General features: G+C 39.6%; 1 protein-coding gene across 6 annotated transcripts in view; it reads left to right on the forward strand.

Annotated features, from left to right (window-relative positions):
* sgsm2 (small G protein signaling modulator 2) overlaps positions 1–25,912 on the forward strand; it is a 58,175-nt gene that overhangs the window by 25,560 nt on the left and 6,703 nt on the right. The window contains exons 3-17 of one of the 6 annotated variants that reach the window (XM_056756648.1): positions 7,461–7,629; positions 13,786–13,950; positions 14,120–14,187; positions 14,378–14,526; positions 14,632–14,766; positions 16,016–16,140; positions 17,032–17,099; positions 17,767–17,930; positions 18,603–18,735; positions 19,279–19,416; positions 22,926–23,085; positions 23,346–23,410; positions 23,526–23,671; positions 23,779–23,907; positions 24,241–24,423. In XM_056756648.1, the coding sequence (XP_056612626.1) occupies positions 7,461–7,629; positions 13,786–13,950; positions 14,120–14,187; positions 14,378–14,526; positions 14,632–14,766; positions 16,016–16,140; positions 17,032–17,099; positions 17,767–17,930; positions 18,603–18,735; positions 19,279–19,416; positions 22,926–23,085; positions 23,346–23,410; positions 23,526–23,671; positions 23,779–23,907; positions 24,241–24,423 (1,997 nt within the window). The remainder of the gene's footprint in view (positions 1–7,460; positions 7,630–13,785; positions 13,951–14,119; positions 14,188–14,377; positions 14,527–14,631; positions 14,767–16,015; positions 16,141–17,031; positions 17,100–17,766; positions 17,931–18,602; positions 18,736–19,278; positions 19,417–22,925; positions 23,086–23,345; positions 23,411–23,525; positions 23,672–23,778; positions 23,908–24,240; positions 24,424–25,912) is intronic. The other 5 variants (XM_056756649.1, XM_056756650.1, XM_056756651.1 and 2 more) reach the window with 5 other exon arrangements.

The following is a 25,912-nucleotide window of genomic DNA, read 5'->3' on the forward strand; positions in this document are numbered from 1 at the left end:
GAAATTTGCATGCCGGACTCGGATATAAAAGGGAGATGGTGATGTATTCATTCACCCTTTGTGCTGATGAATGTGAGAGCATCTCAGGCGGCAAGGGTTTTGGCATGAAGGACACATGTTGTGTCACAACTCTAGCAAAGCGATACTGACTGGCATGGGCGTGTCAGAGGTGAGGGCTAGCATATCCATGCAGTGGAGAGGCCGCCTGCATAATCCCCAGGTCTGTGTTACCCTCGTGGAGCTCTTTCAACGCCTTGGCCTGTCAGACCTGCAGGATGGCCATGGGGTGTAGAGTGGAGGGAGCTTGGCCTGTGGAAGTGTAAGCCTTCGACACCAGGGATACCGAAAAATTTACATGCCTTGGACGGGAGTCTAGGTCGACCTCACCCGGTGGCCGCCCTCTGTGGGCATACCTCCACCTCGGGTACGTCGACATAAGCCCCAGGTGCCCCTCCATCGAGGGTGACCAAGCTAGTACCGAGAAGGGGGTTTTCCAAGTCTTACTGAGCTCCTCATGCACTTCCGGGAAAAATGGCAAAGGGGCCGGGAGCGGCTTGGAGTCGCTTAGACCCTAGGCACTAAGTATCCAACCGTGAGGGTTGGAGAAGGGGCGGTACACTGCAGCCCAATGCTCGCAGCGGCCCGGGAGAGCATGGCTGACATTTCGACGTCCGCTTCTTCCTGGGCTCGACCTCCCGAGGAATCGTCGGTAGGTCATGCCAGTAGGTCACCCTCCGATGCTGCCAGGGACATCACATCTTCCTCACGCACCATTTCCGAATCCGTGGCTGAGGAACAGGACTGCGTAGGTCAAACGAGCGAGACAGGGCACGAACAGTCCGCCTGCCTGTGGCTGACGAATTAACAATCACGTTAATCCCCAAATCACCCGTGCTGCTCGCCGTAGTGAACGGAAGGGCCGAAGCTGTTGCTTTCACGGAACGGGAAGCAGACAAGGTGGTGGTTGGGTCCATAAAGAACACAGCCACCCATGACCGCAACGTTTGGATCGCAGACAGGACATATCCACAAAGGGTCCCTCGGCGTGCCCGACACCAGCACTTGACATCCTTGTTCCTTCCCCCTCCTCGATGATAGTGTTACACCCACGGGAACAGCGGGACATGCCGTGCTAAAGAATTTAGCTCTTTAGAACACCTCTGGAACTGCCAAGACGCCCAGCGGAAGTCGCTGAAGAGAAGGGACAGTCATTAGACCACATCGTAAGATTCCAGCAATTTTGAAGATCAGCATAGATCAGGTAGATCAGCATAGATCGAAGGCTCCGAAGAACAAAATGTGAATGAATGTTACACGCCATCTCTCTTTTATACCCGTATATCCAGTGCTGAGTCCGGCATGCAAATTTAATTCGCCAATTTATTGGCCTTTTCAAAGTCACTCAGAAGATGATAGATTCTCAAGTCAAACCCCATCTGTCGGTTCGACAACATTGTGAAGTATCGGTAATTAGGCATGGAATTCTGGGTTGATTAGAGCGACTGCATGAAACGACAGGATGAATTGTTTCCTCCAACATGATTATTTCACTTCCCAGAAAATGAGCATACAGCGCTTGAAACGTTAACATATTGGCATTGGCGTACTGCTACAGAATTGGGTCAAAATACGGTGATCTTGCGAGCATGACTAGCATATGTTTACTGATGCCGGCGACTGAACACTCGTGTCCCTTTTAGCAGTGAGCTAGCAATAGCAGCGAGCCAGCGTTAACAACGAGCCGGCGCTAGCAGTTAGCTAATGTGCCGGCAGCAATTGTGACTGGTAACGCATGAAGTGTCGAGCGCAACGTAGACACACGGGTATATGGAATCACTTCCCGAATCTGCAGGGAAAATAAATGTTGCTATAACCGATCTGGCCTCCTGCGTGGCTGCAGCGCTTTTAAATTCCGTAGGATCCCTTTATATCTTGCGTCCGCCCTGTGCTGATGAAATTTTTAGAGTTTAGTGCTCATTTAGGAATCGTTTATCAAAAAGCAAAAACAACCGTGCAAAGCAAACAAGCTGCAGTGTTTGCGTGTTCGTCTATGAGCAACGATGTTGCGAAACGTCCGAGACAATGGAGGTGAGTAGGCTTGCCTGCTTATAGGCTGGTAGGATTATTGCTGTGACTGTTTTTTTTTAAAGCCAGCTGACTTAATTATCTGTGCAGCTCCTCCCGAACCTTGTTAATAAAACATCATGTTAATAGCTACTTTTTAGTAGTTAATTCACACTGGTTGAGTAGAGGTTGTTACTGAACATTTTAACGCTTCTGTGATGGGATTTTGGTCTTCTTTAATTATGCAAAAGAAGTTTAGTAACCCCCAGGGTATTTTGTAAATAGTATGGTTTCTATCTTTCCTGTTGCTCAGTGGTTAGAGCATGGAGATAGCAATGCCAAGGTCATGGGTTCGATCCTAGGGGATTGCACAGATTAAGAAACAAATGTATAATCAGTGTTGCCACAGTTACTTTGAGAAGTAATCTGATTACTGATTATACCTCTAAAAAGTAACTTCGTTACTGTACAGATTACTGGATTTTAAAAGTAACTAAATTAGATTACTTGTTACTTTATCAGTAACATTCAGCAGCTGCAGCCAACACCACCGCTGCCTCAACATAAAAATAAATTATCCACCGGCATAATTTTCTCTTATATAGATATCCGCACCAGACCCGATCGTCATTTAAATTACTCTGTAAATTTTCTAGCACTTTCTTTGTCTAAATACTTAAAACTAATATTTCGATTTAGCACACACATGTACCTGTCACACAGTCGTTGCACATTAAATACCCAGTAATTGATTCATCCTTGTTAACCACTTTTCTAAAACGCTCCCACACGGTACTTTTCTTTTCTTCCTTTTTTTTCTTTTTAATACTCCTTTTTTACATTTCTCTCGGATCTGTTTTGCCTCCATTTCTGCTTTAAGAAATAGACCGTCCTCTACCGCATTTCTTTTAAATTACTGCAATTTAGCGCCTGATGAAAAATGCATTTAAAACACATTCGTATATTTAGAGAAATTTTGTTAATATTGTATATGACATATCCATCCGCAACCCACCCGCAATTAATCTGATTGTATTTTATTATTACCCGACCCACCCGACCCGCGGATCATCCGCAGTGCCCGCGGATTTAACCGCCATCCGTGCATCACTACTGTCCGACCAACTTCTTTAACTCTCCCCCACCGACTGCTTTTGCATCAAAGTCCAGCATTTGTTGTTTGGGTGGTGGGGGACCTGCTGCTCTCTGCTTCGCAACACCTGGCGGGACTTGCTCTGTAAATTGGACTGTGCAGTGCTTCGACTCCAATTGTTTCTTCAAATTTGACGTAGTGTTTTTGAAGCTAGATAGCACTTTGTCACCAACACAGAGAGTACAACGAACCTTTATATTGTAATCTAGCGGACACAAACTCGTGACTGTATTTCCAGCTAGAAACGCGCATCTCTCTCCTCCCTCCATTGTTGATTACGTTTGTGTCGCTGTGTGGTAGGGGCTATTACACGTGAATTGTCCTCGTGCTGAAAACGTGACTTGTCGCATAATGCTACTGAAATACTCCCTGAGACGCAAGAAGAAAGCCAAAAAATATATATTTTTACTAAGGAAAATGACAAAAATAGTAATGCACTGTGACTAGGATAAATAACTTTAATCTGATTAATGGTTCCGAAAAAGTAACGCGATAGATTACTCGTTACTGAAAAATGTGGTCAAATTACACTTTACCAGCATCACTGTGTATAATACAATGCAATGTAAGTCACTTTGAATAAAAGCGTCTGCCAAATGCATAAATGTAACGTTAATGTCCTGCATCTTTTAGCGCTGGGACCGAGCCATCGATCAGTTTCAAACAATCTCCAAATCCAGCATTATATCCACAGTTTATATTGCATTTATCACTCAAATGCAGTGAACAAACAAACCCAGCTCAACTTCCGTCAGCCGAGGAAAGCAGCTTTGATGGGCATGCTGCTTTTTCTCACGCTGGCTGGTTGACGCGTGGGCGTGGTCTTTCTCTCAAGTTTGCACGTGGGTGTGCTCTTTCGCTTGGTGGATGACGCTTTTCCGGGAGAATGGTCAATAAAAGGAATAGGATACCTGTTATGAAACAGGGATCCAGACTTATGTAAACTTTCCGAAACAAGTGGGAGTGCTGGTGGAGTGTATCTAGCACAGAAATACTATGTGATACACGTTGACCATGTTAAGCATGAGAAGCCAGCTGGTTTAACAGTGTAAAGAAGTCAGAATGCATGAAATAGCATGTTACCCCATCTTTAAAGAACATAAAACAGTAACTATATTTGAATTTTCATGTGCCCATTTATGAGGATTATGAACTGTTACGGATGTGAATATTCACTTCAGACATTTGCATTGCATTGGCTGTATAATAAACAAACATTTTCTTATTGTGATAGGTTGTGAGAGTGTCTTGTTGCACAGGTTTTTTGCTATTATTAAATGCAGATAAATTATTTAATGCTGGTTTGGACATGTTGTTAAGACAAGAACATATCATGTTTATACGCTTTTGCTTTACCAGTTTCATGATTTCAATATGTACTTTGATGTGAAAACCTCAATTTGCTCAAATGCGTGTTTGTAGTAAGCGTGAGGACAGAGTTGCTTGTGGGTGTGTTTGCATGCAGGGGGCGAGCAAACCAGCAGGCACAAAGAGATTATGTAAACACCTCTACAAGCATGTTCAGTGTCTCCTTGTTCGTGGCTTTCTGGAGGGTGGCCCACAGGAAGTGTCATATCTAAAAAGGCCATTCAGGGGACGACTTGCTTTTTTAGCAGAGGACCATTTACAGTCTCCAGGGGAAGCACTTAGATGATTCATCTTGAAAGAGGGGCGTGGCCTACTCGTTTTAAACTGAGGTGTGACTTGCTGTGAGATGTATCGTGATTTTCCATAGTTGGATGAAAATCCCTCTTAAATTTACTTATGCACAAATTTGCAGCTCATTGATCATAAACCTCTCAGGATTATCCGCTTGCATCTTCTCCTTCTTGAGTTTTATGTGCTTTCTTCAGGTGTCAAACAGGCCCCTGCACAAAAACTCGGAAGCAGAAGTGCGTTAGCTGCATCTCCCGGTGGCGCAAGCGAAGCAATAAAAGCGCTATTACCGCCATAAACATCTGATTGCTTTCTCCGATTCAGTCGATTATGTGGCTGCGACGGGACCTCGATTTCACAGAGATATTGATAGCATCAATCACGCGGCGGCTCAGCATTTTACACAACTGTCAGAGCGGATGCAAATCTCACCGCTGGCCTTTCATTTCCATCATGTAAAAAATAAACTTTATTTAATTTGCCAAGCAAGTCCTCTCATGCGTCTTGATTTTATGTCATATCGTGAGCAGTTGGGTGCTTGTCAGGAGAGACAGACAGACACATTAGTTGTGTTTTGTGCCACGATGAACATCTGTTCCATCCTTCATTGCTGAGATTGGTGGTTTGGGCTGGGGAAACGGTTGGCTTTGTTTATTTGTTTTCGAAGTGAGACGCTTCGGGGGGCTGTAGATTAGCAGAACTATTCACAGTAACAGGCAGTTTGACTTTGTGAAATATTTCACTTTGCTTCAGGAAACAGTGGTAAATCCTATTGTGGGTTGCAGCTGTGCTCCTGTCATGGGTGTTTACCTCACAAAAGGAGAATGAGTATGAGACAAAGGGCACACTGGTAGTTTTTCAGAATTAGATATCCATTGTTTTTTTGTCAGACATATTGGTTTTTAACAATAACGTATAAACCTTTCATTCAGACATACTGCTTCTGTTGAAGCCAAGTCAATGTGATTTTTATCTTTTGAACAAAATTGTTTCAAATTCCCAGTGAGGAACTTCCCTACCCATTCTTTTAATCGCCTCTTTGGATGAACCCTTGATAAAGTCACAACTACCATGGAAAAAAGGACCACCACAAAAGAGCTCAGCACCAATCCTCCAAATTTAATAGTTGTCTTTTTAATTCTGTTGCATAGTTCAGTGCCTCGCAAATAAATTTAAAGGGATAGTTCACCCAAAATTTTAAATTATGTCATCAATCACTCAACCTCAAGTTGTTCTACTCAACACAAACAAAATATTTGCAAAATTTAGGGATGCAGCGAAATTAAAATTCTGGGCTGAAACTGATACCGAAAATTAGGGGTGGGAGAAAAAATCGATTCATATATGAATCGCGATTCAATGTTCTTACGATTATTTTTTAAAATGTTTGTTCGCCACCCAGCCAGATAAGAGTGTGCACAGAATAGAGGACAATAGAGTATGCGCGAGTCTTGGATGAGCAAAGACAAATAATACATCCAGCCCCACTTTCCGCGAGGGTAAGCATTTGGAAAAATATTTAGTAAATTGTATAATGTGCAAGAAAAGGAAACAAAATAAATTTCAGGTTTTTGCTGAATTCAGGATGCACTAGGCCGAAAAACGGTACGGAAAATTAGTTTAAAAAACTGTTTTAAATTCTATTAATGACACACACTAAAACCACAATTTTTTTACCAATCAACTAAACTTATAGTTCTACAATTATTGAGTCTATATGCATAACTTGTGCACAATCATTTTAATGAAAATAACAGGCAGAACACAGAGGGGCAGTGAATCTTTTCATGTGAAAAGGCTTAACATGAGCTTCAGTGATATCAGCACCTGCCAGATGACGGTCCACGTGAGCTACATCATCAGTTACTGACAGTTCGTTCTGCTGATCATTCACATCTGTGAAGAGTCTGTTGCGTTTAAAGTTCGGCTTTAAAACAAGCACGAGTCAATGTACGCATCACACAGAGCTTGCGAGTCATTTTCTGTTCGCTGGTTTTGAGCTTTTATTGTTATATGTATTAGTTTTAGACTTTGTTATGGCGTGCTTACATGATCGTCCTTTGATAACAGCTAGTGAGAGAGTGAACGCGAGCACTGAAGGGAAGCGCAGGCGCTAGACATTTTTTTCTTTCACAGGAAACCGATAATGTTAATAATCTTATGTTAAAATATCGTTTTACGAAACAAAGAAATGTATGCAGGTCTGGGACAAGTTGACGGTAGAAATAAGTGACAGAATTTTCATTTTTGGGTGAACTTTTGTTCATCAGCGTTTGTTATCTTGTCATTCATTTGGGATCTGGTTGGTTTGAATCATGGCTTGAATTTCTTTATTTTAATAAATGAATGTCAAAATATCAACACCATTGGAAAGCAGGTCCTCTGTTACTATCACAAAAATAACTTTGCTGCATCATGCAACACTTCTTGGGAAAGATTGACACGCAGCAGTTTGGAATAAGATGCAAATAGTATATACAGTATATATATAGTATGTATAATATATTGTATATTTTGCCATGTTGCAGCACACTTCTCCATACTAACTCCATACTAACGCCTCCATCTATGTTCCTCACACCTGCAGGTTCCATTGAAGCTTGCTTAAGCCACCTGCTGAAGCGACGAGCCGCTGGGTTCCTCCGCAGCGATAAGATCGCCGCCCTCTTCACCAAGATCGGCAAGGTGAATGCCACGGCGAGCGATGTGTGCCGCAAGGTGCAGGAGCAGCTACAGCAGCAGAGCGAAATTGCAAGGTCCCACTTTTTCTCTTTCCCTTCCCATCAAAATTAAAATGGACTTAGTTCTTACATATTCCACAAATCGTCTGTGCATGTTACATGGACAAACCCTCCACTCTTTACGATTGAAAATCTCCCTAGTCTTGCTAAATTGAACATACAATGTTTTGGATAAAGCCAGAGCTTTTTTAGGGAGTCTGCGTGCGATTGACTTGTGATTGTCAATGCACATTAAACTGGGAGGAAACACTTCCACGCTTCACCTAAAACAGTCTCTTATTCTCTTATTGCTATGCACTGTAACTGGAAATATGGCAAAGAAAGGCAATTACATCAAAGGATCATATTTGCTGTGCTTTTTAAATGATAAGATGTTCAGACAATGGTGCAAGCAGGAAGCAGGATTATAACTGGTGTGCGCTGAGAGATTTGCTGCTTTGTCAGGCTTTAAACAGCTGACTGGCTCTCAAGCGCTCTAAATGAGAGATGGTTTGGGCGGATGCTCCAGGGCTTCGCTTAGCTCCTTATTTTCCCATTATCTCTCCATTAGCAGAACTACATGGCCGATGTGCCACTCAAGAGAGGACCGCTTTTACCTAATAGCGACAATCGCTATGTGACTCAACGTCTCTGTTGTGGTCAGAAATGAGTTCAAGACTTTCGTGTGTCTCCTTACAGTAGCTAGTTACACACTCACACCGGAGTGCAGTTTTGTGGTGTTTCCCCGCCTGTCCATTTGTATTACCCCTCCCCCATTGCCGCACTCTTGGTTTCTCATGTTGCCACAGCAACACCATCGTGTCACCATCGCTAGAGCAACAACATGCTTGCAGGTTATTGAATACCCCTAATCACATTGATTCAAAGCTCAAACTGATTTAAATCAAATATATTATGGACAATATCACGGGTCTCCTAAATTACCCACATATGATTACTTTCTTGTTCAAGGGAGCTTTGCACTGGAAATGCTTTTGTACTTCATTGCTTCATGGATTTTACTGATGCCGTCGTCTTCTGTTGCATAGAGAGAGGCTCAGTGCCGCCCGTTTTGTTTCATGTTCCTTTATAAAGCAAAGGGCTGGGACTAAATAACATTAACATCTGCAAATTTGTTTTGTGGCTTTTAGTACATCGGTTTGCTTTAAAGACATCTACTATATATGGTAATGTGAATATAATAGCTAAAGTTTTTTTAAATGCATTTACAATTTGACTGATTGTAAATGCACTAGTAGCGCTTGTATCAAAATATTGCAAATACGCTGTAAAAACTGTACAATGTATAATGTAAAATTACATTGTGTATTTTTAAAATTCTGTATAAAAAAAATTAATTACAGAAAAATGCTAATTTGAAAGAGAAACATGTGATTTCATGTGAGAGAACTGTTATTTGACGTTGTTTTAATGGCCCCCCAGCTGCCTGAAAATTTCAGGTTTTTCCTGGATTTTTTTCGGTGTATCGATACCACAACAGTTTGTGATAACATTGTCAGATTTGCTTTTATGTACTGCAGTAGTAAATCATAGCTGTTTAGTTTTAGAAGCTGCAGTGATGCTTTCTTTTCCCTGAAAGAATGTAGAACATGTTGGCGATACAATTTTTTTCTTTTAAATATAGTTGAATTGAATTTAAAATGTACAGACTTTAAGCATCATCCTATCTCCCTTCACATATTTCATTATTTAACAAGTTATTGCATCTTGTAGCCTTAGTTTTTATCTACAAATAATACATTAAAAAAAACCTGTAATGAAACGACAATTTTATGGCAGCCGGTGCGCCAGAAAATACCATAAAATATATTTTTTTCTTCATGTAAAATTCATGTTTTTTATGTTTTTCCTGTAAATTTGCAGTTTCAAAAAGCTGTAAAAAACAGTAAAATTCCTGCATACAACCGTGTGCGGAGTTTTCCTTTTCCTTCTGGCCTTATGTTTTATCGTTTTACAGTATGCTCCGGATCAACTCTCTTCTTTAATATTGGGCATTTGCTGGTGCTCCTCTTCTGTGCCTTCTAACAATCTATGAAAAGCTCTGCACTCACTGTACTATGAAGTCTTCAGGGACCATTTTTACTACGGTTGCTATGCGTTGCAATCTAAGAAAAACTACAAAGTGACATGAGAGATATGAAAGAAAGTTGTTGCCATAGACTACAGTCAAATATACAGGCTAATGTTAGTGATGCAAAAATATGACAACTTTATGCAGAGGCTGACCAATCAGAATCTAGTATTCGAGAGACGGATAACAACTGCAAATATTGCACGCGATGCAAACATGCTATTTGTGGGTTCATTACAGATGTATTGAACTCTCATCTCATCTCACTGCTCTTCCTTTAGCTGCAGTCCTGCATTATTGCTCTGCATGCAGAATTTCACCATTTCATCTCCATGGCGTCTGCGTAGCTCATCTCACATGCGAGAATTTATTTCCTTGTTTTGCACTGAATGTCCATTACTGTAGCCAACACTCGCGCACACATAGGCTGAAAGGTGGGCCACTATTAGATCAATGCTTATGTAAATCAGAGATAAGGGGCACTGTGGCACAGACAGCAGACTCATCCATCTCGGAGCATGTCTGCTGCAGTGCTCTGTGATTCTCTTGTGTGGTGTTATGTGATGTCTGAAGGGAGATTGATGGTCGTCCACTGATATTGGTTTAGGCTTGTGATGGACTCTCTCATCTGTGCACTCAATATTACGACACATCTCCCTGCTCCCTACAGCTCCCTTCAAACTGATCCTGGATAAAACCTAGATCGTTTTAATTATTTTTTAAGTTGTGTTGGTTTTAGTCTGTCTTTGTTAACTTAAAAATGTGTCTCTCTAACAAAAATATTACTTGTAGAGATTTTTGCCCAAAGCTGTCTAGAGAAACCAAATGAGCTGAGCTTTGATAAAAGCCATTTTGTTTTAAAGGACCATCTAGCGGTGAGGTTGCAAATTGCAACAAACTGCTCACTCCACCCCACCCTTTCAAAGATGTTATCATGTTTTCGCTTCTTTCGTTCTCTAGAACAGTTTATCCATTGAGGGCTTTTGTAGAGACCCATGGTGTATGAAGATAAAAATATTTCATTATGTAAAGGTGTCTTATACACATCTGAAGACATAGATTTGTATAATCTATTGCATTTCTGTCAATAGATCCTCACACACACAGCACCTTTAAATGTGTTTGATTCACCCTCAGAGGCGTTTTAGATGCACTTTTATTTTTAGTTAGTTGAAAATAACCAGAAATTTGCTTTTGAACTCTCATAAAACTCTGAACCGAATCAGACTATGCTATATTTTCCCATTGCCACGGCTGTGTTCTTTTCCAACAGATTTATTCAAGCTAGGCTTTCTGCACTTGTAGTTTGTGACAGCCCCCTAAAGCAAGAAGATTTTTAACTCGTGGGATCTTCTGTGATCTCCTGGTGTTCTGAGAGTGCCGTGACAGCTCACTGGTAGCCTAGAGCTGCCGTCTGGCTCTCAGAAAACATCCATGAAAACTCGCAGCGATTCCTCAAAGTTTTGTGATTTCATGTCAGAAAAAACATAATTGCAAGGATTTTGTCACAAAAATGCTTTTCAGGTGTTGGGACAGATAGCTGTTTTTGTCGGGTTGAGTGACTGATGTTCTGGCTCTTGTGTTTCAATGTCTTTTATGTGTGAGATTTATCTCTGTTAATACTTGGGATGACACATTCTGTTTGTGTCATTGTGTGAATATATATTGTGTTGTTTTTCCATCTGCTAAAGAGCGCAGCGGGTTTGAGTGGGCTTTGCGGCTGCCATTGGCCCTCCTGGACTGCTGTATATGAGCAGTAAGCCCATAATGTTGAGATGCTGTATGAAAACGTACAGGACAAGAAAACGGGAGGAATCCACTGACAGACACACTTTCTCATAAATTTTTTTGCTTCTTTCATGAATTGGGAGAATGGAAATAAGACCTCTTCAGACCAGGTCAGAACATGTGATGTGAAAACATGAATGAAGATATTATTATAAGTATGGCCGGAAGACCAGGCTCTGGCCAGTTGCCTTCCGCCGAATGTATCTCTGGCTCCCGGGGTCACGGCGAGTCAACCTGGGTCAGTATAGCATCGGTTTCCCCCAAAGAAATATTCTCAAGATTGGATCAGCTGTTTGCGATCAAGCTTCATCTCCGGAAGTTAGTATTACACATTGTTTTTTAAATCGTGTTTCTTAAATAATTTATTCAGCACGTTAGCGGCTGTTGTTTACATATTCACGGCTAAACCTGAGCCTTTACATCGGTTCAAAGAGCGGTGTTGTGTCGTAACGTTAGTGGTAAAACGCATCGCAACCATCGGTTCAGAAGACTTGTGACCAGCATAATTTCTGTAAAGCTTATTCATTACATCGAAAGAAAGTTATGGCAGTGTCTTTCTCGCTGAGTTCAGTGTTTCTTGTATGTCTTAAGTGTGACAATACTAAGAGCGTATTGAAACAGAATGCACATTTGTAAGACAACTCTGAATGCATGTTTTTGCCTATTTCCGTGTTTATGTCTGTAAGTAATATGCATGCACATGATTAATCATCAATCGCAAACATTTCATACAGCATATGTTGTTATATATTTTTTTGTACGGTCTCCATTTAATTTGTGTTTAAGAACAAGGCATTAAGGTGATTTTTATTGCAGTTAGTGTATGGTTTTGGTTGGATAGGACATTATAGACGTAATTGCGCTTTCCGCCATATTGCTTGTATTCATGTCATCCAAAGCGCATGTGTAAGCGCTCTACATCATATTCTGCATACGGGGAGCCGAAGCTCATTTAGCATTTAAAGAGACACACTCAAAAACGGCACGTTTTCCATTGATTGCTATCAGGATGTTTAGAGACTTCCAATCAGCATGAGAGAAAACGTTTCTGGACAGGACTGCCTACTCAGCCTTTAAGTACACTGATAAAAAAAACGATGTTTGCTGCTTTTCCAATTTGATTAATTTAAATAAGTTGAATCAATACAATTTTTGTCAAATTTGGTCGCAACATGAATTTTTCATGTTCAGTTTTGTAACTTAATTCCTCAATGTTGGCACTGCATAAATGATTTGTGTTCTGTTAACAAAGGCTATAATTGTTTCAACTAGGCAGAAAATGTATATTTTCCTGCATTATTTGTGTAAGACTGCATTTTGAGAGTTATTTACTTAATTAAGTTTTGTTTTATTCGTGATTTATGTTCATTTATCTTTGAGATTTAGAAGAGTTTGTTATATTTTTCAGTTTAGTGGTTACCCTTGTTCAGAAAACTGTTGCCTTTGCTCAGGTAGTGGCCAGTTACATTTTTAAATGGTACATTTCTGTTAAGCTTTATGTGTCAACTCAATATCTTGTTAGAGATCAAATTAAATTGTATGTCACATTAACGAAGAGAACATTAAATGAAAATATGAAACATTAATATAAAAAAAATTGGCAACTTGAACATAATGAAATTATGTAAAAATAACTTAATTATGTGCAACTGATGTACATAGTTTTTTCACGTTAATACAGCAGATATTTTCCTTTTTTTTGTATAAATATGCTTAAAAGTAATTTTCCTTAAATTTTTTACAGATAGTTATAGTTACAAATATGTAAAGTGATTTAGGGTTATCTACATAAAACATTGTAGACTGTTAAAAACAACCATAGGATTTACTTAATTTTTTTATGTAATTTTTTTATTTTTTAGTGTCAAGTGTTTGCGCACAGTAAAATATTACTATTTGTATTTACAGTGTAAGTATTCTGTAAAAAGATAACCTTGACGTCTTTATTATTGACTGAGCAAGACCATTTCATCTATTGAAATCAATGTTTAGTAAGCCAACATTCACTATTTGGTGCCAATAAAATGATTCATTTCAGTTTTTTTAATGCTAGAAAAACTAAAAATGTATCTTTTATATAATTTAATAATATACATTAAACACACATAACCTTTGTTATTTTTATGGCTATGACAACTTTGATGCTCCTCATAGTTGAATTGTACGATCTGCCTGGATTTCACAAACAGGGTCACATATTTCACATTTTCATGTTTGTTTCCGTCAGCCCACACTGTCTTCTGGTGTAAAACATCACTTTTAGTGTTTTGTGTTGGTTGGTTAAACACCTTTGATCTGGTCTTGTCTCCCAGGAGAACCCAGAGCACAGGTCAGGAGCCTCTCAGAAGACAGGGATCCTCTGCAGGCCGGGCTCCTCAGCCTCTCTCTGCCCAGGCCATCAAACACATATGGGTCCGCACAGCACTCTTCGAGAAAGTCCTGGACAAAATTGTGCAGCATATTGTGGATAACGCAAGGTATAGTTATTATCATTTGCACTGCCTTTGTTTGAATCAATTTTATTCTTTTGTGACTGCACATCTACACGCAGATTTTTGTTTATTGTCAAAATGAATGCTTGAAATAAATGACCGTGATTGTTTGGGATGTCATTATATGTGGTTGTTTTTTTGCGTGTCTCCCTAGTAAGTATTATGAAAGGGAGGCTCTCATTCACGACTCGGTTTTTGGTCCCATACTGGCTGCACTTCTGGGTAAGTCTATGTGATGCTTCTCTTTAAATATTGCAATTGTAGAGATTTATAGGTCAATGAAGAATGAGAGACACACAAAACATTAGTGCTGAATTATTGTATTATTTTTCAATTTAAGATCCTTTTTCGCACTCTTTAAATATATTCAAAGCATTCATTTTGTGTGAAATGAACATTTCGTCATTGGCAGTGGGTCCCTGTGCACTGGAGTACTCCAAACTCAAGACGTCAGATCATTTCTGGACGGACCCGTCAGCAAATGAGCTTGTGCAAAGACACCGCATCCACGGGGCCCACAGAGGACAAGAGGTCTCGCCAGGTCGCAGGCCTGCCCTCGGGGTGAGAACATCATGCAGTTAGAATGTTTGTGTAATATTTTTGTAGTAGTGTTATTAAATGTAATGTGTGTTTATTAAACAAATATTTCATGCTCGTGTTTTTCAGATCCGGAAGCGGCAGTCCAGTGGCAGCATGTCTGAGGATAAATTTGCGGCCTCGGCGAGAGAGTATGTCGAATCCCTCCATCAAAATTCACGTGTTCACTTGCTGTACGGAAAGAACAACGTACTTGTTCAACCGGTACGACATGCTTAGGCGTGAAATAATTCTGTCTATATCCTTAACAAAGTTGATTGATTTTAGATCTATGGGTTTTATGTAGTCAATACAGGCTTCACATCTGGGTACTCAGATGCTGCTGGTTATGGGAATTGAATCAGTGTCAGAGCTACATATTTTATAAAGGGCAATATTTGTACTTGGAATTGATTTTTAGGTGGAATTGTTACTTTTTATAAGAGTTAATATTTTTCTAAGCATAAATATTTTTTCACGATATGTTGTTTATGTAAGTAATTAAATCCCATGCACCTATTAATGATGATGCATGTACAGTAAGCTAGATTGTCTGATCTTTTTAATTGTAAATGTTTTCTTTTAAGTTTTTACCATCTATTAAAATTAATAAAATATTATGCAACATAGAAAACAAGAAATGCATTTTTTCCCTTTTTACTTTGTAATATCTGCTATATTTGTGTCGCCTTGGTTTAACACCCCGTTTCATTTCAGCGTCAGTTAACATGTGTATATGTAGAGAAAATCGTTGATCTCTAGTTACAATTCTTCTGCCCTAGTAGCCATCGTACTCCGCATTTTTGTCCTCTCCATTAGCGAGCTCTCAGCTGGCTGAGTCTCGCTCTTTTATCCAAACAGCCCCTGACATTTCCAGCTCCCTGGTGTATAAACCAGATCACTGATGCCCATATGGACTTCCTGACTGACAATTGGCCACACTTTTGAACTGGAAAAGGCAGACTGGATTAGCCATTACAGCACATCAGATTTCTCATCAGCTATGAGTCAGGGATGGTGCGTTTGCATGTCTGTTAGATTTGCAACAGTGACTGATGTAACTGGACAGGGAGTGCTGCGTCTGGCAAGGATTTGTTGAAATCAATAGTGTAAATGACCCTTGCCAATAGTATCACAGTGAATCAGGTCTAATTGGATTTCCGTGCGAAACATGATGCATCTCGCTGATATTGTGATCCTGGTAAATCGTAAGAGACTTTTTATTTATGTCACTCTGTTGCCTACAGTATCTCTCTCTTATTCTATAATCTTACATTGCTCTTCTCATTTTTGACTTCTTATAACAGTGACAAAAGAATTCACGATTTTGACAGATGAATGTGGTAACTGAATGGATTGTAAATCAAAACTGTGACAAAATGACTGTTCAGTTCACTGATGTTGTGCTGACGTATTGAGACATGCCGGTAGGAATGAGGGAAGCCCTTGTGATGATTGTTATTGTTGTTTGCAGAAGAAGGATATGGAGGTCCTACGTGGTTACCTGTCCCTTCATCAGACGGCTGAGACCCTCACGCTGAAGTGGACGCCCAATCAGCTGATCAACGGCACTCTGGGAGACTGCGACCTTGAGAAGAGGTAAAATATATACATTCAGAGGGTGAATTCAGGAAAAATGGGATGTTCCGGAAAATGTTGGTGTGCCATAGTCCTTTGAGATAACAAATCTTCATTTAAACTTTTGTCATAACTGTACCTGATCCACAGCAATTGATTTGATTGATGTGAGAGGACAGAGCAATTACATTTACTGAAGATGGATGGGAATAACATAAGCATGTCATATTAATTGTCAGTGGTCATATAATATACAGCTGTGGAAGAAAAATGAATAAACTATTTCAAAATCAGTTTTCAGTGTGATTTTAAAATGTGCTATTTATAGGTATGTATTTAGGTAAAATTATAGTTTTTGTTTCGTTCTGTGAACTAATAATATTTCTCCCAAATTTCAAATAACAACATTTTTTCTGTCTGAGAAACAGATCAAAATAACAGAAAAGATTCATTGTATTTTTTCAGGCCCCAAATACTGCAAAGAAAACAAGTTAATATTCACTACTAAGCAATACAACAGTAATACTTGTACATGTATTTAGGAAAATTTCTAAAATATATATTTTATTGTTTGTCATGCTGTCGGTCTTTCGCATTGCTGTTAGATGACTTTGTGACTCCTGAGGTTTGATATTGTGGAAATTAAACAGACACTAGACTGGAATGGCCACAATACATCTAGAAATGCTGATTAAATGAAAAATTGGAATGGTCTCTTTAAGTTTTTCCACGGCTGTATCTGTAAGAGTCCAATGAAACGGGTGAAAGTAATGGATTTTGATATGTTGACATTCACAGTAATAGTTCTCACTGTTTTATATGATTTGTCAAAGTGTCTCAATTTAAAAAAAGAAAAATACTACTACTAAATTAATATTTTTCTCTCTCTTGTCTTCTCTCTAACCTCTCTAGTATTTATTGGGATTACGCATTGACTGTGCCTTTAAGACAGATCGTCTGCATTCATTGTCACCAGCGCCGTGAGTCTCCTCTCTACTGTACTTCTGACAGGCAGCTTAACTCCGTCCTTCGGATGAAACGTTAAACCGAGGTCCTGACTCCCTGTCATTAAAGATCCCATGGCACGTATAGAATAGGGGCGTAACCCCTCTGTCCTGGCTAGATTCCCTCCACTGGACCTTGTCAATCTTGGCCTCCAAATCATCCCCACCAACAATATCTCTCTCTCCTCTCCACCTACAGCTGGTGTGTGGTGAGCGCAGTGGCGCCGTTGTACTGTGGCTGCCGTCGCATCATCCAGGTGTATGCTGCATACTGGTGGTGGTTGAGGAGAGACCCCCATCAAATGAATTTAAAGCGCTTTGGGTGTACAGCAATACACAAAAATACGCTATATAAAGGCCTCATTCATTGCTTTATTAATTAATTAGGAGAAATAAAATAAAAAATTACAATGATGACAATAGCAATCTGTAACTTTATCTCTGTATCCCACTTTGAAATAATAAATTGCAGGTTACTTTACTTGCTCTTTTCGTGTATTGAAATAAAATCTACTGTTTTGTATTTTGTTTTGATTATAATTTGCTCAATACCTTTTGTTTTTATCTAAAAAACGTTATGGAGTGCAGCTTTAAATAGGTCCAACAACTTCATTTCTAATCACAAATTCCACATTTTTTGTAGCAGACTGTGGTGGTACTCTGGTGTTAGTAAGTCAGGATGGAATCCAGCGGCCTCCTCTGCACTTCCCTCCTGGGGGTCACCTGCTAGCTTTTCTGTCCTGCCTGGAGACAGGTCTGTTGCCCCGGGGTCAGCTAGAGCCCCCTCTCTGGTCACAGAGGGGTAAGGTGAGGGGTTTTCTAGCTTTGATCAGCTTCATTACAAACATTTAACAGAATCTTGAAGTGTTACCATGTTTTCTTCAGCTTTCTCAATAATAATTTGATATATAGCAGAGCAGCATGTGTATAATGACCTGCCTGTATACCTCCCAATCATTATTTAAAGGGATACTCCACCCACAAATGTGAAATTTGTGAATTACCCCCGCCCCGAGTTGTTCCCAACCTGTATAAATGTCTTTGTTCTGTTGAACAGAAAGAAAGATATTTTGAAAACTGTTAGCAACTGACATTTCTGGGACATCATTGACTACCATAGTAGGAGAAATGTAAATGGTATTCAAAGGTGCCCAAGAACTGTTTGCTTGGCTAAATTCCTCAAAATATCAGACTTTTTGTCTTCTATGGTAGTCAACGATTGATCACATTCTTCCAAATATCTTTATGTATGCAGGGTTGGAATTTGAGAGTTAGTAAATGATTACAGTATTTTCATTTTTGGGCGGAGTAATCCTTGTCAGTCACTAATTCTTTACTTCACATTCTCCTTCTAGCTACTGCGTGTTGACATAAAGTCATGTTCATTGTAGTGTTTCAAGTAATCGCAAAAATGTTCTCAGTTCGAGAAATTAATTTATCTTCTGTTCGAATGTGTGTGGGTGCATGTTTAACTAACAGGGGAAAGTCTTCCCTAAGCTTCGTAAAAGGAACAGCACGGCACGTTTGGTGGATCAAGACGGAGATGGAGAGGAACAGATTGCTGCAGACTATGTGTTTCGTATCGTTTATCCGGGATACCATCACGACTCAAGTGAGTTTCATCAGATACGTGTTCGTTCTTTTCACTTACACCTTCGCATGTCCATCCCTCCTCACGTTTCATCTACACCGTGAAAGCGATGTCTTTGATAATCTAATCACATGATGATCACAAGATGAAAATCTTATTACTTCTGATTTTCCTGCTGCAAAATGTTCTGCAGAGGAAAGCGTTTTCAAATAAAATTCAGTATCAGTTTTTTAATCAAACAAAGGGTTTGCATTTGTAAAAAAATAATATTTTAGACTTTCACTTGCTCATGAATCCATCACTTTCTGATTCGTTGAATGCCAAACAAGGTGGCATCACACACAGCCTCTGCACATCATTGTTGTCATTGTGTTTGGTTCTCACATTTTTGTGGAACATAACAGCCGTTGTGGAGGATGCTGGGAAGGACGTGAGTACGAAGATGCAGCATTTTGTTCCGACTGCATCTTTTTATATCTGTGTGTTTGTGTGTTTGTGTGTATGCATGTGGAGTGTGACTTTGCCTGGTAGGCGGGTGCTAAACTGTTTTTTTTATTGCCCAAGCAGTCACTATAAACTACCACCACACCACGGGCAGCCGTGCGCCCTCTCTGGACGATGACGAGGAGGAGGAAGATAGACTTCACGCAATGATCTCAATGATCTGCTCACGGAACCTCACAGACCCTAATGTCATGAAAGGTTTTTATCACCAGTGGCCCACTTCATTAACCCTCTTTCTTTCTTGGCACCCGACTGTTACCTGGTCCCCACAGCAGTGACCCAGCAGCTACATCAAGTGAAAAGACTCTAGATGTGTGTTGTATGTGTGCTATCGGAAACCCACTGTTTGCTAGCTTATCAGGCAAACAATTACTAAAAATGAACACTTATACTACAATATATCTCCAAGTGATTTTTACTTGACAGATGAAAAAACAGACAGGGAGGAATTTTCTGTGCAGGAATCACTGACTGTAGCAGTCAAAGATTGTAAAAAAGATGGAAGCTGTCTCCATATCCTTCCACTACAGAAAACTGAAGCCAATATCTCCCAGAAATGGCTAATGACATCTTCCACCAATATACAGTATATACTGTAAAAAATGCAACTTTGATTTTTATTCAATCAAATTGGCTTTTCATGTCATATGAATTGAAATGATATTAAACTTACTTAAAAAAAGTGTAATAAGAATAGCTTGAAAAATTAATTTTATAAGTTTAATAAAAAAATTATTAAAATTACTTACGAAGTCAGCTTGACTTGCCTTAAAAAAAAAACTAAAGCTTTTGAGTTGCATTTTTTAAAAGTGATGATCGAAAGGTGAAGTCGTGCTATCAAGGTCCCGCCCATACAGTATTCCCGACAGACTCAATCACAAACTCACAAGTCATGTTGTCACTTGTCATCCCCTTTTCATAACATCATATAACTGACTCAAAACTTGAAATCAAACATTTGAACATACATGAGTAAAATGGCAGAAACCATCTTTGGCAAACTTTTATGTAAATGCAGAGCGGGGCTTATGCCCTTTACTGCTGCAAGCCACAAGGGGGCGATTAAACGTTTTTGGGATGTCTCTTTTTCATTACATGACAAGCAGCAACCAGCCAGAAGATCTTAACAACGCACTAGCACAACTCCGAACACCTTAGCAACTGCATAGAAACATTAAAATGCACATAGCAACATGTAAAACATGCCATAGATTTTTGTTAGTTTTTAGTTTATATGTTTTTAGTTATTATGGCTTAAATAAAAACAAACCAACTGCAGTTTGATTGATGTTAATTGGAATGCACAATAAAAAAAAAACAGGGTACGATCACACAGAACAGGCTTTTCAAGTTCGAAAACGCTTTTGGTGACTCTTTGAAAAGAGCAGCGCGCAGTGTTTTTTTATGCTGCTAGGTAAACCGAAACACCCACAATAAGTTTCTCCTCCATTTTCGTTTCGAGCATCTGTAAACATCCGATGCCACAAGGGAATCCGCCCTCTCCACTCATTCGATTGGACAATGGAAAAAAGCGCACATGACATCAAGCGCTTTCTGCTCAAAGTTGATTTTTTTTCAACTTTGGGCGCTCAGACTCGAGGCGCATCAGGTGGCAGAAACGCGAGGCGCCTGGCACACATAAGTAGCCGGCAAAACGCTCCCTGATAACTGAAAATAATTCTCAAAGCAAAAGACGCATTCTGTCCGATCAGGGCCTTATCTTCAAATATACACACACCAACCTTATATTTTAAGTTTATATTCTGATTTACAACTGAAGGTTATGTGTGCCTGTTTGTGTGGTCAGCACCGTGTACATTTCTCTCCACCTGACTCATTTTCCCTTTCGTCACTGCTCCCTCCACCCACCCCTCCGTTGCCGGGGGTTACCTGTGCTAACCTTTCTCACAGTCTGTAGATCTCATACTAAACTGCCACTTCGTCACACTACTACACTGCCTTTATCCCTCTTGCACATTCACACTCTCCCCGAGGATGTTTTAGGATTATGGATTGAGGGATGATGTCATGGCGGAGTACAGACTCCTCCGCCTACAGCTCCCTCCTCCTCCCTGCACTGTTGGGCCAGACTGTGGTGGCCAGGCAGCAACGCTTCTAATTATTTTTTATTTATGTTTAAAATTAATTTGTACTTTTGCACTCCTTAGTTGACATGAATAAGTCCTATAGAGGTCTTGGTTATTTTGAAATCCTTGTTTGGTTTTACTGCAAAACGCTTGTGGGCTTTGCATGTCAAATTTGCATGAATTCTGTTTTTTTGTGGCGAATGCGCTCCACTGCTAACTTGTCAGAACTGTGTCCTCCTTCCCTTCATGAATACTCATTTTGTCATTGGTTCAAGTTGTTTCTTTCTATGCTCCTCTTGTGTTGAAATGTTTTTCAGCAATGCTGTTCACTGTAATTCTTCACAAACTGCAGTCACCTTTCATTATACCAGTTAGGTCCTGTGGGGTTCTGGTGTAGTAGACACGTGAATTGTTCTTCGAATGCGTCGCCCATTCGATCATAGACATACCAAAGTGCCATACACCAGATTTTTCAGTACATGCTCTCCGTTCATTTTGTTATTTTGGTTACACGGGAGGTTACGGTTTATAGCAGGTCACCAGCTCCAACCTGAAGAATTAAGGTGAAGAGCATTTATCAGTTTACTTATCGAGTCTTTTGGTTCAATTGGGTCTTCACGTTTTTTTAAACTATACATATTAAACATTTTTCTTCTTTGACTTTATTTTTGTCATGGTTAAATCTGATGCATCCAGCATGGTAGGAATGGTTCCTGTTTGTCCTTCTATGTTCCTCTTCAAGCTCTACCAGTGCCTGGCTTGATTTGTGACTGTGATTGATGGATGGATTGACTGGCAGGTCTCCTGGCATGGCATCCCCGCATCGTTTTACACCTTTTCCTTCTGTTCATTCATAGATGCATGTTTATGATATCCTAACCCCAGGTTTGCATTGATTTCACTGTGTCTAACTAGATTTAAAAGACATTTGAAGAGGAAAAACAGGCTGTATCTAATGGATCCAAAATAATCAATCAAGAAATATACAGTGCGATCAAGAAGTCTAAGAACAAATTATCCACGTTATAAAATATATGAGAATAATGGTTACGCTTTTATTATGTATCTTTAAAAAAGCACGTTTTCACATTATGAAGTATGTGGAAATATTTTTTATGTAAAATGTAAAAAAAAAAAAAATCTACCATGTACTATAACAATAGTAAGACACAAGCCGTACCTTGGAATGATCCCAAATAAATCACCAGGTTTGGCACACATGTCAAGTCCATTAAAACTCATATCCTGCCATTAAAGAATGGGACGATAATATACTTGCATACAAATATAAAAACATTCAGAAATAAATAATATCCTAGTAAATTGATGCATTTTCATTACTGGTCTTAGACTTTTGGACCTCAGAATAAAGAGCAAACCCAAATATAATAGAGGTAAGATGAATTGATTTATCTGTACCTTAATTACGTCACGGTTGAGCTGATGCCTGTAGCATTGCAATCACGAACCATTTTTAAGAATACTAATACATTTAGGGCAAAGTCTCACTAAGCAAAATATTTTCTTCAAATGCAGGTTACTAGAGCAGGTGACATATTTGCATATTCACGTCTGTTTCTTTTGCTCTCGCTGTCTCTTTTCTTTCCGACGCCCTGGCAGACCACGGGGATATGGTGGAGATGCAGGGCTTCGGCGGCAGTCCGTTGTCATGGCAGCAGGGCGAGTGCACCAGTCGTATGTCATCGTGTTTGTCCTGCTCTACCGGAGGCAGCAACGCTTCCGTCGAGCTTCCTGCAAGCTGCACGTGCATGCACGACCGGTGAGAGAGATGCCCGTAAATAACACACAATATGGGTGTGTCTGTAACTGTTGGTCAAATAAACGTTGAAATAAAAATGTACGTGCTAGCAAAACGGTAAAACATCGGTTTGAAAAGCATTTGCCTGCCCGTAGTTCACCGAAAGTACCATTTGTTGTTAATAAGTGCATTATATGTGGTGTGTGGTTGTAGTTTGTATAGATTTTCACTAAAGCATCTGAACAGTCTCCTTGTAACGGATGTTTCCCTTCTGCGCGCAGCATCCCTCTGAAGATGCTGTGCCAAAATATGAAGAGACAGATTGTGTCTCGAGCGTTTTATGGCTGTAAGTCAAAAAAATCTGTTTCCTCATTAATACATTCATATGAATTGGTAATTATAGTATGCATAAATAAACCCTCAGCTGTGCACACTACCTCGTTTTTTGCAACCCGTTGTAGGGCTGGCGTACTGTCGACATCTGTCAACCGTGAGGACTCACCTCTCAGAGCTGGTCAACAGTAATATTGTCCCTCTGGACAAACAGTGTGAAGCTTCCGGAGGGCTTAGTAAAGACGTGTGGAGTAAATATCAGAAGGACTGTAAGGTTAGCACCAAGCACTCTTCATCTCAGCCACGAGGGGGCATTAGGGTTTAATGAAAAGTATTGTAGGGTGCAAGGTTTTCACAGCTTAATCCTCAATGTCTTGGCAGAATTATAAAGAGCTGGAGCTGCTGCGATTGGTTTATTACGGAGGGGTGGAGCATGAGATCAGAAAAGAGGTGTGGCCGTTTTTGTTAGGTCACTATAAATTTGGAATGGACAAGAAAAACATGGCACAGGTAAAGATACGTCACACACATATTATAAAACTATTTAAATGCGAATTTAATAATCATTCCTCTGAGAGCCCAACCATGTTCTTGGGTAGTTTTATCGAAGCATTTGTATATTTAGTATTTCAATATGTTCAGACTTATCCATGTTAAATACACAATTTTCAAAAACATGCAGGTAGTAAAAATGTTCTTTCTCAAAGTCTTTCTTTTGTGTAATAGAGTGATTTTAATAAAGACTTTGTTTGAAGAAAATCTAGCTCATCATTTATTTTGTCTCGTATGTAATGTGTTTTGCCAAAACGTTGCAGTTTCTGTCTCTATGATGTGCTTTGGTAGATTGATGAGAAGATCACAGCTAGGTATCAGCAGGTGATGCGCGAGTGGAAGGCGTGTGAGGTCATTGTGAAACAGCGGGAGAAGGAGATGCAGTCGGCCATCTTTGCCAAGCTGTCGTCAGGCAGCAGTATAGACAGTCACGTCCTCAGACTCATCCACAGAGACTCGACTATCAGTAATGAGGTCAGTCACAGAGGACAGCTCTGCTTTGCTGATAGTTTTGGTGGTGCTATACTTGTTTCTTTATCAGCCCAACGTCAGACTTCCTCACTATATAGTAGGCAAAAATGTGTATGTTCAGTATATAAGTATGATTAGTAGATCACAGGAGCAGCAAATTCGAAAAGTTAATAAAATAAAGATACTGGAAAACTGAGCCTGGCTGCTCTTTTCAAATATTAGCAATCCTTGTTTCTGATTCCATATGTTTGGGGTTATGACTGGACGTCAGTGGTTCTCAATTAGGGTTGTCACGGTACCATAAACATGTCTTACGACATGAAGTATTTCGATACTAAGTAGTATCACGATGCTGTGCCATATAATTCAAATCTATACAAAAAACACAGATTTAGATTAAACTGTTTGTATTTACTACAGTGTATTATACTTTGCACTAGGGTATTTTGCTGTATTAACCGTAGTAATTGGATAAATTTGAGCAAATACTGTAGTATACTTAAATATTTATTATGATAAGACTCAAAGACACTAGTGTCTATGAGTTTAAGTTTACTGTAGTATATACTTAAGTACACTAGATCATTTTTTCACGTAGGAACTAATTCAAATGTTGGACAAATGTAATAGATACAGCAGTCTTTATAAAGGGAAATATTAGGCTCACTTTAAATGCAGAACTACAACGGCCAGTAGGTGGCGTCAATTTTCCACTGAGTTAGTGAATCATTTAACCAACTCGTTCAAATCTCTAATTTGAATCATTAACTCGTCGAGACTTTCAAAACACAAATTTATTTAGGAAATAAACACCACAAAAAGGCTCAAATGAATATTAATGCATATGAATATTAATGTTATTTTGAAGCTTTAGTATCGTGATGCTACAGTAGCACCGCTACATCGTGCAAGCCTATTCTCAACTGGGGGGCGTGGCCATGCTGACTTCAAAGTGGGCCCTAGAATGACTAATAATTTTAAATACCAATAAAACCAACTTCTATTTCTTCTCTATACTCTTAAAAAACGGAAATCACCCGGCACCCGAAATAATACCAAAACACTTCAAAACATCCTCCATTATTCGCAAACGGTGGATAAAACCTTGAAAAAATGTATATGAGCCCATCAAATCACAAAGAGACCGATTCGCAGGGGCTTAAGATCACAGACATACCTCATTTTTAATACAAATTACTAGAGGTCCCCAGGTAGTACTAATCTTGTGCAAATAGAGGCATGAAATAAAATTGTGATTTTAATTCATGCCTCCTTTAAACATGGACAGGGCCCATGAGCCATGGAAAGGCGTTTTTAACGTGTCTGAAGATAATGTAAAACAAAGTTGATAAAAAATCTATTAAATATCACAAACTATGCGTCATTTGAAAGCTAAAACACTTGACATTTATGTTCTGAACTTGTTTTTGCAATCAATAAATAAATCCATCACATATACAGTACGTTCATACATTTTTATCTGGTAAAAATG

Source organism: Triplophysa dalaica, chromosome 9 (assembly GCF_015846415.1).
Source record: "Triplophysa dalaica isolate WHDGS20190420 chromosome 9, ASM1584641v1, whole genome shotgun sequence".
Classification (NCBI taxonomy): domain Eukaryota; kingdom Metazoa; phylum Chordata; class Actinopteri; order Cypriniformes; family Nemacheilidae; genus Triplophysa; species Triplophysa dalaica.